The sequence below is a fragment of the Narcine bancroftii genome, chromosome 9 (assembly GCF_036971445.1).
Source record: "Narcine bancroftii isolate sNarBan1 chromosome 9, sNarBan1.hap1, whole genome shotgun sequence".
Classification (NCBI taxonomy): domain Eukaryota; kingdom Metazoa; phylum Chordata; class Chondrichthyes; order Torpediniformes; family Narcinidae; genus Narcine; species Narcine bancroftii.
This window is the reverse complement of record NC_091477.1, coordinates 87,419,564-87,432,384: the sequence shown is the minus strand read 5'-3', so window position 1 is coordinate 87,432,384 and position 12,821 is coordinate 87,419,564. Positions and strand designations below refer to the sequence as shown.

The following is a 12,821-nucleotide window of genomic DNA, read 5'->3' as shown; positions in this document are numbered from 1 at the left end:
GTGCATGTTGTAGTGGCTGTACATTGTAGTTAATTCTGTGTTAATGATGTAAGGAATTAATATTTAGGTTGGTGATTTGGGTGTCAATCAAGGATTTTGCATTGTTCAAAACAGTTGAGCTTCCTAATTGTTGCTGGAATGTTAATTATCCAACAAGTGGAAAATGTTTCACTCTGGTGAATGCTGACCCCAGAGGATTTGAAGATAGTGATGGCATTGAATCTGTTGGTAAAGTTTTTTGGGATGGTCACTGTTTAGCACTTCTGTGACATGATTGTTATTTCTTGCTTGTAATGCTCCTGCCTAAAAACCATCTAGGTCATTGTCATATTGCATTGTAATAGGCCATGTAGTCTACACTGACCCATAGGTATTAAGCCATGAAGCACGAAAGTCTGCAAACATTGTGATTGTAGTAAAAACACAAATGCTGGAAGAACTCAGCAGGTCTTGCAGTGTCTGCAGGAGGTAAAGATCTATAATTGGCGTTTTGGGTCTGAGCCCTTTTAATCCATTCATATGTTTCTTATCAGTAATGTCCTGCAAAGTTGTTTTTAAAATTGCAGGCTATTTCTGTTTAAAACTTCCTTTTTAATAAAAAAAGCTTAAAAATATCAAGTTAGAGCATCATGCTCAGCTTGCTAATTGGCGTTTAATCAGCTCCTCTGGTCTCTGCATTTTTCTGCAGAATTGAACAATGGGTAACAGTTCAATGTGAAGGATGTTTTGCTGTTGAAGTAACTTTTTTTTTAACATTGGAGGCCCATCAGTGTTTCTCTCAGCATTGGAGATCTTCTACCCAATCAATATCTGGGATTACTGGTTTACTGTTTTACAGAATTAGCCCCTGCTATTGAACTTTGATGTCATTTATATTTTGTCAAAGTAAGACATTTTACCAGAACACCATCTTTGATTCCCTAATTATTTTTTGTAGACTTGTATAATGGAGATGTGGGATACAGTTTAGTAATTTGAAAATCTAACTGCAAAAGTTGTGATGTTGGCTGCTTTGACAGAGCTGCTCACCCTCTACCCTTAACTTGCATTCTTCCAATAGTTTTCTTTCCTCACCAACTTGGTACACAACTCAGCAAAAAAATTTTTGTCCTCAATGTATAATTTTGTAAGTGTGGCTGATGATAAAGTGAATCATGAATCAATAATTCTACTTTATTCATAACAAATAATCGGAGCTTGCATGTGTGAAAATAATGGCTGATGTTTTGAATTGTAGCCGTTGGAGAATCTCAGAAATTCAATGATTCGAAATTGTATCAAATCAGCTTATTGCTTAAGTTATTTATTTGTTCATGGGATGCGATCATGGCTGACAATGCCATCAAATATTGTCAAACTAAGGATTCAGTTAACAGTTCAATTGTATTGGCGTTTTTGAGTTGTATATGGGCCAGGCCAGATTAGCAATTTGGCAGTATCAACGGTACCATCATTGTAGCCGCTTTCAGGCGCAGATAATGCGCCGGCAGGCATGGCTGGGGGAGTGCACCTGGGTCGTTCAGGTGGCCGCGGAGAAGGCGCCTTTCTGTCACATAAAACGTGGTGCCTGAAGGAGAACTGGATCCGAGTGAATGCCGGCTCCTGTGGACTGTGGCCGTAGTCCCACTGCTGCTTTCAGGTGCCACGGGGGATTCTCTGAGCCGGAGAATATACCGACAGGAGGAGGGTTAGGTAAGTGCTCCTCCTGGCTGGGTTCTCCACTTTCAGATGGCCACATGACAGCCACATTGGGATAGAATAGGCGGATTTACAGTCTGGTATTCTGGCCACCTGAAAGCGGCTTGTGGCTAGTTTTTATTTTAAACTTAAATTTAAATTTGCCTGCCACGATTGAGCTTGAATTGAAAATTGAAAAAGAGGTGGAAATACTCCAAAAACCATTAATCTCATTATGGGGTTGCATAGTGTTTGTGTGAAATTTAGTCTTTGCTGGGGCAATAATATTATAAACCAAAGATACTAAATATGCTTACTGATGCACCATATGAAAAGGCAGGCATTGGAATTTATTTTTTTTAAATGTTCTACAAAGATTCTATTAGTCTGGTTATGGTTAAATGCATCTTATTGCTAGGATGTATGTTGATCATGTAATCCAGTTTGTTTCTGGGGATAGAATTTGTTGAAAGATTTGTACTGTAATGTGATGAAGAGGTCCTGCAAAAACTTTAGGTTTTGGACACAACTACTGACAAATGGGCAAGTTTGAATGAGCACTGCAAATGAATTCTTCAAAAATCTGACAAGTTTCCTCATCTGTGAAATCTGCCAAAGCTACGCTTTGAGAAAAAAAATACTTCAAAACTATGAAGTCATTGCAACAAACAGTTGGTGATCCTTGTGTAACATCCACTTGCAAGTTTCTTATGAATGCTGAGGAGTTCCAGCAGATCCATGCAACGTCAATAGATTTGTGCAAAGTCATTCGGTGGAGCATAGGGATAAATTTGCTGGGAAAGTCTTGTTCGCAAGCCTGTGATATTAGTGCGACCTTTTGAGGTGACTGATTTCACAGCCCCCTCTGTATCCTTATGAATTTCCTGTGCCACTTTTTGTATTCAGCAATTTTACATAATATAAAACCATTCTACTTTCATATCTCACATTTCCATGTTTTCTTTTACAATTTCAGATTTAATTATTCTCTAATTAACACTTCTTCCACACATTCCATTACCACCCTTTTTCAGGCAATGGCATTAATATTTCCTTTTTTCTCTGACTTTCTTTCCCTTAACCTCTGCAACTTTGTTTCATCTCTATAATTTTTCTCAATTCGGATGAAAGGTTATTACTCCAAACTGGGGTATGCACAAAGTTGTCCAAGCTGCCAAAATAACTTGGAAAGGGACATGGTCAATTAGTGTTCAAACAAAACTGTGGAAAATAAAGTTCCAATGGAAGAAATCTGGCAATAAATTAAGCTTCAGATCCCATCTGAGGTATCACCATTGCTTTAACAGACCCTTCCTGAGTATGAGTTCATACTTTACAACTTGATGGCAAACACGAGCATCAAGGAGTTCTAATTAAGCTATTGAAAAAGACAAAGGAAATTAATAATGTTCATTATGAGGAGTTTGGAATGAGAGGACATGCATTTGCTATTGGAGCAATTTAAAAGTAAGTTTTTTTCTGTGTAGTAAAAGTGCAACTCTCTCTCTGTGCACAAAGCATTTGTTCCTCTGAAATATCCATGAACTATATTGGTTTCTGAAACAAGTAATTATTAAGATACAATCACCATAATTCTGTTGAAGGACTTGGCCACTTTTGAGATTCTTAATGATACCATAGTATTTCTGGTTCTTTATGTTGCTGTTGCATTGAGTTTTTATTTCCTCTCTATCCTTTTAAGTTTTGCACCTACCTCTATTTTTCTTATTGCTTTCCTTAGTAGTACCCCATCTAGAGTTCTGTGTTTGAGCTTGATGTTCACTTGTACCAAGTTCAGTTTTTCTGAATAGAATCATACAGCATGGAACACATAGACATATCATGTCATTTTTGGAGGTTGAACTTTAAACTGTGCAAATACCAGATGTTATGTCTTCCTGGAGAATTGCTATAATATTTTCTAGTGATGATTTGTATATCTCCAAGAAAGGTACCAAAAGATATCTGTAAAATGCTTAGTTACCCCATTCTCTCTTCACTGCCACCATCACCTGTTGTAACAGTGAATGGTCACTGACGAATAGAAAATTCTTTAAAATAAGTCACTCTACTTTTTAAGTGTTCTTTATTTGGAAATAAATAGCCATCTTATTGGACTTGGAATTTACAAAGTTGTTAATTTCAATCTTACAGATGACTATGGATGAAAAGTATGTAAATAGTATCTGGGATTTACTGAAGAATGCCATCCAAGAGATTCAACGCAAAAATAATAGTGGGCTCAGCTTTGAAGAACTCTACAGAAATGCATATACAATGGTATTGCATAAACATGGGGAGAAATTGTATACTGGATTGAGAGAAGTTGTAACGGAACATCTGATTAATAAGGTACGTGTATCACATATTTTGAAGGGATAAAGTAATTGTGATTGGTATTGTGGGAGGGTTGAGTTCACCACAAATTTATCAACTCTATTGTCCATAAATTTTATGCCTGTGGTATATATTATGTGCATCATTAAAAAAGTATCATCTCAAATAATATCTCTCGAGTCTGATGTTGCACTGTTGTTGCTGTTTGTCTCTTAGTAAATGAGATGAAGCAGTTTTGTCCAATGGAGTAAAATTAATCCATTGTCACATATTCTAAATTCAATTTTGTTTGTGTGATGCACTTGTACTCCTTCACAGTTCAGATCATCACATAACATACAACCCTGAGATTATTTTTCCTGCAGGCCAGGCAGAATTTCTACGTCAGTAGTCCAAAAAGAAAATGTAGTCAATAAATCTTTAAAAAGAGAGAAATTTAAACAAAAAATTCTTGTCAACAAACTGTGCATTGCAGAAAATAACAATAACTAATGTGCAAAGTAAGAGTCCTTAAATAAATCTGAGGAGTCTGATGTTGGAGAGGTGGCAACTGCTTCCAAACCTAGTGGTATGAATCTTATGGTACCTGTACCTCTTCTGATCGCAGCAAGGAGAAAAGAGCATGTCCAATGTGGTGTGGGATCCTTGAGATTGCTGCTACTCTTCAATGGCAGGATTTCGTGTAGATTTTCTCGTTGGTGGTAGAGTTTGTCTGTCATGTATTGGGCTATGTCCCCTACCTTTTACAGGGCTTTCCACTCAGAGTGAGCCCCTATACAGCTGGCCAGCACAATTTCCACTACACATTTGTAGAAGTTTGCCAATGTTTACTGGCCTTACGTTAGACTTTTCAACCTCCTCAGGACTGGAGTGGAAATGAGGCATTCACAATCCAAGTTGTCAAGAAAAACATAGTGTCTAGCAACTGGAGCACATGATATGCCTGCCTACCTGTTCTTGCTGCCCCCAAAATATCTAGTTGCTTGCTTTGTTTGCTCTCAATACCTTAGAAATTTGCTTTTGTTGTGCATGGCTAGCTGGCAAGCTGTTTGCCCCCCTCCTCATCATGCTCATTATATTCAGTGCCTCGGCCATCCTTTGAAGTTTGGTGCTGGTCTGAGGTTCGTGAGGTCTTAATGGCCATGGTATGAACTTTTCAATCTTCATTGTGTCATTCAATTTTTTAAAAATCTTCAAGAAATTACAGACTTGTATCACTGTGGTGCCCACCAAATGGCCCACTCAGAGGCTCTACAGGATCCTGATGATGTTCAAGTAAAATACCCCGTCTCCTCCTGAAGCCAAATAAATCTCCAGTGGTTTTCCAGATGATGAGAGATGTGATACCTTTAGCAAGTTGGGAAGAATTGCTGGATGAACAGAATAATGAGGTTGCAAGGATCCAGCAGTTGGTGGATTATCAAGGAAATAGCAGATCATTAACAGCAGGGATACTTTTTTTTAAAAAAGCAAAGTTGAAAGAAGAGTTCAAGAGGTAATAGATCCAACTCGATAAAAGGAGCACAAGGGAAAGAGTTGTCAGTAAAAAAGAAATTAATGGTGAACATCTATCAGGTTTACAGCAGATCTTCAATTTTTTCTTTCCTGAAATCCTTGTAATCTTTCAGTTTTCTTAACCTCCAGAAATCAGTCATTCACTTTGAATGTATGAGATGACTGAACATTCAGATAACTTCAAAAATTCACCATTGTCTTCGAGAAGTTTCTCTACAACTCTACCCTAAATGGCCTGTCCCTTATTCTGACTGGGCATGAGTGAGGTACTTTATCAAAATGAACCTGAGAATTAAATATTCCTTTTCCGCTCTTTCTTTCTCCCCACCCCCCCCCTCCTTCCCAACCCCCAGAGCTCACATCCTCAGAAAAACTTAATTGAATTAGTTAAATATGATCTCGTTCAGAATTCTATATTGACAATCTAATTCCATTATTTATTTTTCTTACTCTTCCAGCATTTTCATTACTACAGATATTAGGCTCACAAATTGGATCCCTGTTTTCTCTCCATCCTTACTTATGTGTCATGTTTACTGTCCTCCACTCTACAGATACCTTTTGAGAATCTTTATTTTCATATTTAAATAGTGCTTCTGATGTCTCTCACCATCTTTTTCACGCTCGGTGTGGATAATCGGGACCATGGCTTCTTTCGTTTTATAATTTTTCAAGTACATATTACTGATATTAATTTCCTTCCGTTGATCTATTTGGCTGCACCTTTGGATTTCTGGCAGATAATCTTTTATCATCTTCTGAGAAGGCAAATAAACTGTTAGTTTATCTTCCGTGCCATTTTAATTTTCTTCATGATAATTCTCCTCTGGCGATGTTTGCACTTGCTAGTATTTTCTATTTTACATACCTATAATGGCTCCAACCATTTGTATTTTTCTTCCTTGCCAGCTTATTTTCAAATTCTATTTGTTGATTAATTTCTTGGTTCTCCTTTTGCTGAGTTAAAGTATGTCCCCATCCTTACTATGTTATAGCTTTTGATTTGATACTTCCCTTTAAATTCTCCTGTGATCACTAATGAGATAGATGATCATGGTTTCCCATTGGGTTGCTGTGCTTTAAAGAATTTATTTTTTGATTTTCTTTTAAAATGTTTGACAATCAACGACAACCAATTCTCCTGTCGTATCTTCTCGGTTTGCTTTTTTTTGAGTTTGGGCTCAAATTTGTTTCATTTGTAGAGACAAAATTTTATCTAATTTGAAGAGATATAATAATACTTGTCATGAATTTTCAGGACAGAAATTACAGATTTATGATGTTTGTAGTGTTCAAAGCTCAATGTAAGAAACAAAAAAAAAACCTGTGTCTAGTAATAAGTATAAAATTGCATCACTAATTACCAAGGCATCTCAACCTTTCATTGTGGAGTCTCTGAAAGGTTACTTGTTAATCATCTTGCTGAAGCTCTGAAGTTTTAAAAGAAAAAACTAGTTCAAATGGTATGAGTTAGAAGCTTATGGAGAATTTGCAGGACTGGCATCGCACCATAATGATGTGATTGTTTGACTTCAGTTGAAGAAACAATGGGTTTCTCAATCTCTACAATAAATTTTGATTCTTTGTCTTGGAAATGGAGTAAATGGTTTGGAATTACAACAAATGGTGCATCGTCAAATCACTGAACACAAAATTGGAGTAGCTCATTCAATATTACTGTTGTCCATCTGCAAACTGTGCATTGCAAAAATCTTGTTTTTTTTTTCTCATGAATGTCATTCTGTCCATTGTTGATTTCCAAGAATCCTGTCAACTCTACCACATACATTTGTAAATCTTCTTCTTTTTTTGGCTTGGCTTCGCGGACGAAGATTTATGGAGGGGTATGTCCACGTCTGCTCCAGGCTCGTTGGTGACTGACAAGTCCGATGTGGGACAGGCAGGCACGGTTGCAGTGGTTGCAAGGGAAAATTGGTTGGTTGGGGTTGGGTGTTGGGTTTTACCTCCTTTGTCTTTTGTCAGTGAGGTGGGCTCTGCGGTCTTCTTCAAAGGAGGTTGCTGCCCGCCGAACTGTGAGGCGCCATGATGCACGGTTGGAGGCGAGGTCAGCCCACTGGCAGTGGTCAATGTGGCAGGCACCAAGAGATTTCTTTAAGCAGTCCTTGTACCTCTTCTTTGGTACACCTCTGTCTCGGTGGCCAGTGGAGAGCTCGCCATATAACACGATCTTGGGAAGGCGATGGTCCTCCATTCTGGAGATGTGACCCACCCAGCGCAGTTGGGTCTTCAGCAGCATGGATTCAATGCTTGTGGACTCTGCCAGCTCGAGTACTTCAATGTTGGTGATGAAGTCATTCCAATGAATGTTGAGGATGGAGCGGAGACAGTTCTGATGGAAGCATTCTAGGAGCCGTAGGTGATGCCGGTAGAGGACCCATGATAAATATATTTATAAGAAAGTAATGCCAAGCCTGGAGATTTTTTTTTATGATGAACTGAGGTAGCCCAGTTGGATGAAGTCTGGAAAAACATAAGTGCTGCTACTGCCAGTGATAGGAATTTTTAAAGGTCTTCAAACAGCCTGTGACCTGCTTGGCATTGATCTTGCTCTGTTTGCTATTCTCCATAATAGGCTTTTTCATGTGCATTCTATGCTAAGAATGTACCTGAAGAAGCAGAAGCGGCCCTTTAAATTGCCGTTCAGGTGGCAGCGTTTAAAGCGCAACGCTGGCCACCTGTAGGGCACAGCTGCACAGGATGCGGCTCTGAGCACCCTCTGGCTCCTACCCAGTGTCAGCTGTGATCAGCAACCTGACCCTTTTAACATCCGCTTTCAGCCAGCTGCATTCAGGTCTATCCTGCATTTCAACAAGTCCAACAATTGTTATCGAAATTAAAACCTGGTATTTCCAGATTAGTTTCTCATAATAACTGCAGTCCATATTATCAATGTAGAGGAAACATCCAACTATAAATTTGCCTACACTGATCCCAAATCCCTTGCTGTGGGTTGTGTGTGTGGGTGAGAGGAACCCCACTTACCTCCAGAGTGTACTCTGTTCAGAACTCTGCCAATTTCTTAAGTGATAGACTCACTATCACAGGCAATTTAATTTTCTGTTCTTGAAGGCAGGCTCTTTATTTTCAGGTTCAACTCTAATTCTTGAACATCAGACAAGGAAAAACCCAACACTGACTATATTCTCTCAAACCCTGCACAAATTTTGTACATTTCCATCCTTCTTCTAAACTTGGTCTGCTTAGATTTGTTGAACAAATCAACCAATCCATTAATCAGTATTTTCATTACACTCCTTCAATCACATGCATGTTGTTTCATGAGTTGGGAGATGAGTGTAGAAATAATTTCAGATGTTGTGACAAAGAAGTTCTTTGTAATTTGAGCTCCTGTTGTACTTCAATTGTGTTTCAATATTGATTCAGTTCATTTGCCTTCCTAATAGTTTGTCCAACCTCTTTGAACCCTGAATGTCCATGTTCAACGATGCTTTTAATGCCCACACCAATCAATCACTCGCACCTTAAAAAAAAATTACTTATTACTCTCGTCCGTTACCAATCCTTGTTCCATGTAATATTTTCACCCAATATGCTGTGCTCTGTTTTTGTTTATAATCTCCTTCATGGAGCCTGATCAAGGGCCTTCTAAAAGTCAAAATGCACCATATTGCTGAGTTCACTCATATCTATTCTCAGAGTAAACCATTTCAAGGGTTTTCAATAGATTTATTAAACATAGTTTCTTTCTAGCGTATCCATTCAGCTGAATCTGCCCCTTTCCAAGTTGCATATGAGCACTTCTGTACTAGGTTCCTGCATTTTCTTTACAATTAATGAAATTGATGTGTAAAGCTGTAACTAATTTAAATATTCACCAAATAGTTCATAAATATGAACCTAATCATGGCATTTGTCTTTAAATATGACTAGGAAGACGGTCTCTGATCAAAATCCAATATTTCTACTTGGTGAATGTCAAGGTTTTCTGCAATAGATTTAGGATATGCAAATTCTGATGGATTTTAATCTAACAGCCTTTTGGCTATTTTGCAATTCTTTTACTAAAGGAAGGTTGCACAATACATAAACAGATAAAATCTAACTGTGTTTCTTTTACAGGTACGAGAAGATGTGTTGAACTCATTAAATAATAACTTTCTGCAGACCTTAAATCAAGCATGGAATGATCATCAGACAGCAATGGTGATGATAAGAGACATCCTTATGTATATGGTGAGTAACCTTGTTGGACCTTAATTAACATATAATTTACAATAAATACATTTGGAAATCTTTGCCATTCAAGTAGCTGTGAAAGGTATTTGTAAGTGTGGGGTTTTTTAAAAAATAGGTTCTTGATAAAACTGTATTGCTTATTTGTCGCCATAGTTCAATTGCACTGTTGAGAACAATGGGCAAATATTCACCTTGGGGTACCAGTAAGTCACCAAACAAACGGCTGTTTATGAATTGAGTAATGTTTGCTTTTAGAAGAGGTAACATTGAAACAAAATGCTGGTGAGGGAAATCCTGAGGATCTGGAAGATGCAATATAATTTTTTCTCTATTCTCACTGAAGTTTTGTGGTGTCTCAGCTCTAGTTACACTGTTTGTATTCATCTTCAATGATTTGACCTCATTCTTGCATATAAAATTAATTATTCTTTTTTTTCCCCCCAAGTTTTTTTAATAATTTTGTTCACCGCAGTTGATGGGCAGTTAGCAGATAGGTGTTCCTATGAAGGTTTTCATGAAAATATTGCCCAGCAGTTGATAACAGTAGATAACATGCTGTACAGTTTAAAGATTAATTGGAAAGTTCAATGTAATCATATTGAACTAAAAACACAAAGTAAGTTGCCTCCAATGAGGAAAGATGTTCTTCCAAAAAAAGCAAGAATTTTCTGCACCATAGATAATTATCCTTTTGCACTTTCCAATGAGTTAAATACTACATGGGCAATTAGGGAAATTTCTTTCAAACCACTAAAGACGTGTATTGTGCATGACACAAGTTTTTCATAGCTGTAATGATTCCCATGCAAATTTATTTTCCTAACATCAGTTGCTGCATCAAATAAATAAATAAACAAGACATCAATCAAAATGAAATGTTAAGGGTATATATTTTGAACAATATAATGTACCTGTGTTAGAGTAGTTCTGGTAATGCACCATTTTTGGAATTCACAAATACCTGCTGAAAGATGGGACTTGCAGGTTAAAAATTTGCTCTTGGAGAACTTGAGGGGAAAAAATAATACAAAATGCCAAAGAAACAACAAATTTTACCAATTTTTGTCCAGGGCTCATGTCATGGAAAATTGCAATACAGAACACAAGCCCTCAAAATGTGGGGGCATGGAGGATTGGGTTCTGAATTTTAAATTTTCTATTCAAGAATAAATAAAACGGTTCCTTAAGTACATTTCATACCCTTTGTACATTTTAGATACTGACTGGGACAGATTGTTAATGAGTGAAGTACTAAAGATCAATTTTTTTCTGCTAGATGGTATTTACCTGATGCACTAATAAATGCTGGAAAAGAAGGATTGGAAGCTCCAAACTTAGCCAAGCTTTATTTTCAGGGTGATAAATTTCACAAAAAGACATTGTTACTAGAAAAATAGAGCAAGTTGTTTTAAGGATGATATTGAGAGGTTGTATAAATGAAGGGAATGAGTCAGCATAGAGGATGGAGATTGAAAACTTGGCTGAATGGTGCATCAACAACAACCTTGGACTAGACAGTGACAAAAAAGTTAAGAGTTACAAGAGTTGTTAGCTCAGAAGATGGATATAATGGAAAACTATAGTAGACGAAACAATATAAAGATAGTGGGCCTAAAGGAAGATGAAGAAGGCAAAAATATGAAAGAATTTATAAAAGAATGGACCCCAAAAGTCCTGGGAATGCCAGAAATATAGGAAAGAATGGAAATAGAAAGGGCGCACAGAACACTAGCCCCAAAACCACAGTCACAACAAAAACCAAGATCCGTTTTAATAGAATTTATGAGATACGCGACAGGGATGTCCACTATCTCCCTCACTGTTCGCTTTAGCAATAGAACCATTGGCAGAACTGATAAGAATAGAAAATAAAATAAAAGGGATAGAAATAAAGGAGAGGGAATATAAAATCCGTTTATTTGCAAATGACATCATAGTATTCTTAACATAACCAGAATTATCAATAAAAGAACTACATAAGAAATTGAAGGAATATGGAAAAATATCGGGGTACAAGATCAACGCAAATAAAGGTGAAGTGATGCCAATGAAAATGCGGATTTCACAAAGTTTAAAAAATAATCACTATTTAAATGGCAAACACAAGCAATTCGATTCCTAGCTATTAGATTAGATAATAATTTAGGCCACCTATACAAATTAAATTATCAGCCATTAATGAAGAAATTACAGGATGACTTAGAACATTGGAAAGAATTGCCACTAACATTGATAGGGAGGGTAAATTGCATTAAAATGAATGTCTTCCCAACGATACAATACCTATTTCAATCATTATCAATTCCCTTAACAGAGAAATTCTTCAATGAACTAAAGAGAATAATAAGAAAATTCTTATGGAAAGGGGGTGAAACCGAGGATAGCGCTAGATAAATTAACGGAATGGTACAAACAAGGTGGTTTGCAGCTACCAAACTTTAAAAATGATTATAGAGCAGCATAATTAGGGTATCTATCAGATTTTTATCAAACAAGGGAAAAACCAGATTCGACCAAGATAGAGCTAGATAAAATAGGGGAGAAAGTACCAGAACATATACTTTATAAGTGGGATGAAAAACTGGTGCAATGTCGAAGTTCACCAGTACTGCACCATTTACTCAACATATGGAAGAAAATTCACGTAGAAAGAAAAAAAAACAAATTACCAACTACCAAAATTACTATTAACGCAAAATCAACGAATCCCTTTCACAATAGATAACCTTTCCTTTAGAGAATGGGAGAGAAAAGGAATTAAAAGAATAGAAAATTGTTTATTTGGGAAATAATTTATTATCATTTGAAAAAATGAAGTACAAATATGGAATAACTCACGGTACAATGTTTGCATACCACCAACTGAAAACCTACTTAAAGGACAAATTGGGAAGCAGACTGAGATTACCAGAAAGAAGCAGCTTTGAATATGTGATTACAGAAACAATGATAATAAAAAGATTTATAACAAACATGTACATCAAGCTGCAAGAGAAGGAAAATAATGAAATAGGCTCTAAACCCAAACAAAAGTGGGAAAAATATTTAAACATAAAGATAAAAAATGAAATATG

The 12,821-nt window shown here is 36.8% G+C and overlaps 1 protein-coding gene across 4 annotated transcripts in view; it reads left to right on the top strand.

Annotated features, from left to right (window-relative positions):
• Window positions 1-12,821, top strand: part of cul3b (cullin 3b) — a 105,793-nt gene that overhangs the window by 45,647 nt on the left and 47,325 nt on the right. For all 4 annotated transcript variants that reach the window (XM_069896746.1, XM_069896748.1, XM_069896744.1 and 1 more), the window contains 2 exons: window positions 3,832-4,029; window positions 9,631-9,744. In XM_069896746.1, the coding sequence (XP_069752847.1) occupies window positions 3,832-4,029; window positions 9,631-9,744 (312 nt within the window). The remainder of the gene's footprint in view (window positions 1-3,831; window positions 4,030-9,630; window positions 9,745-12,821) is intronic.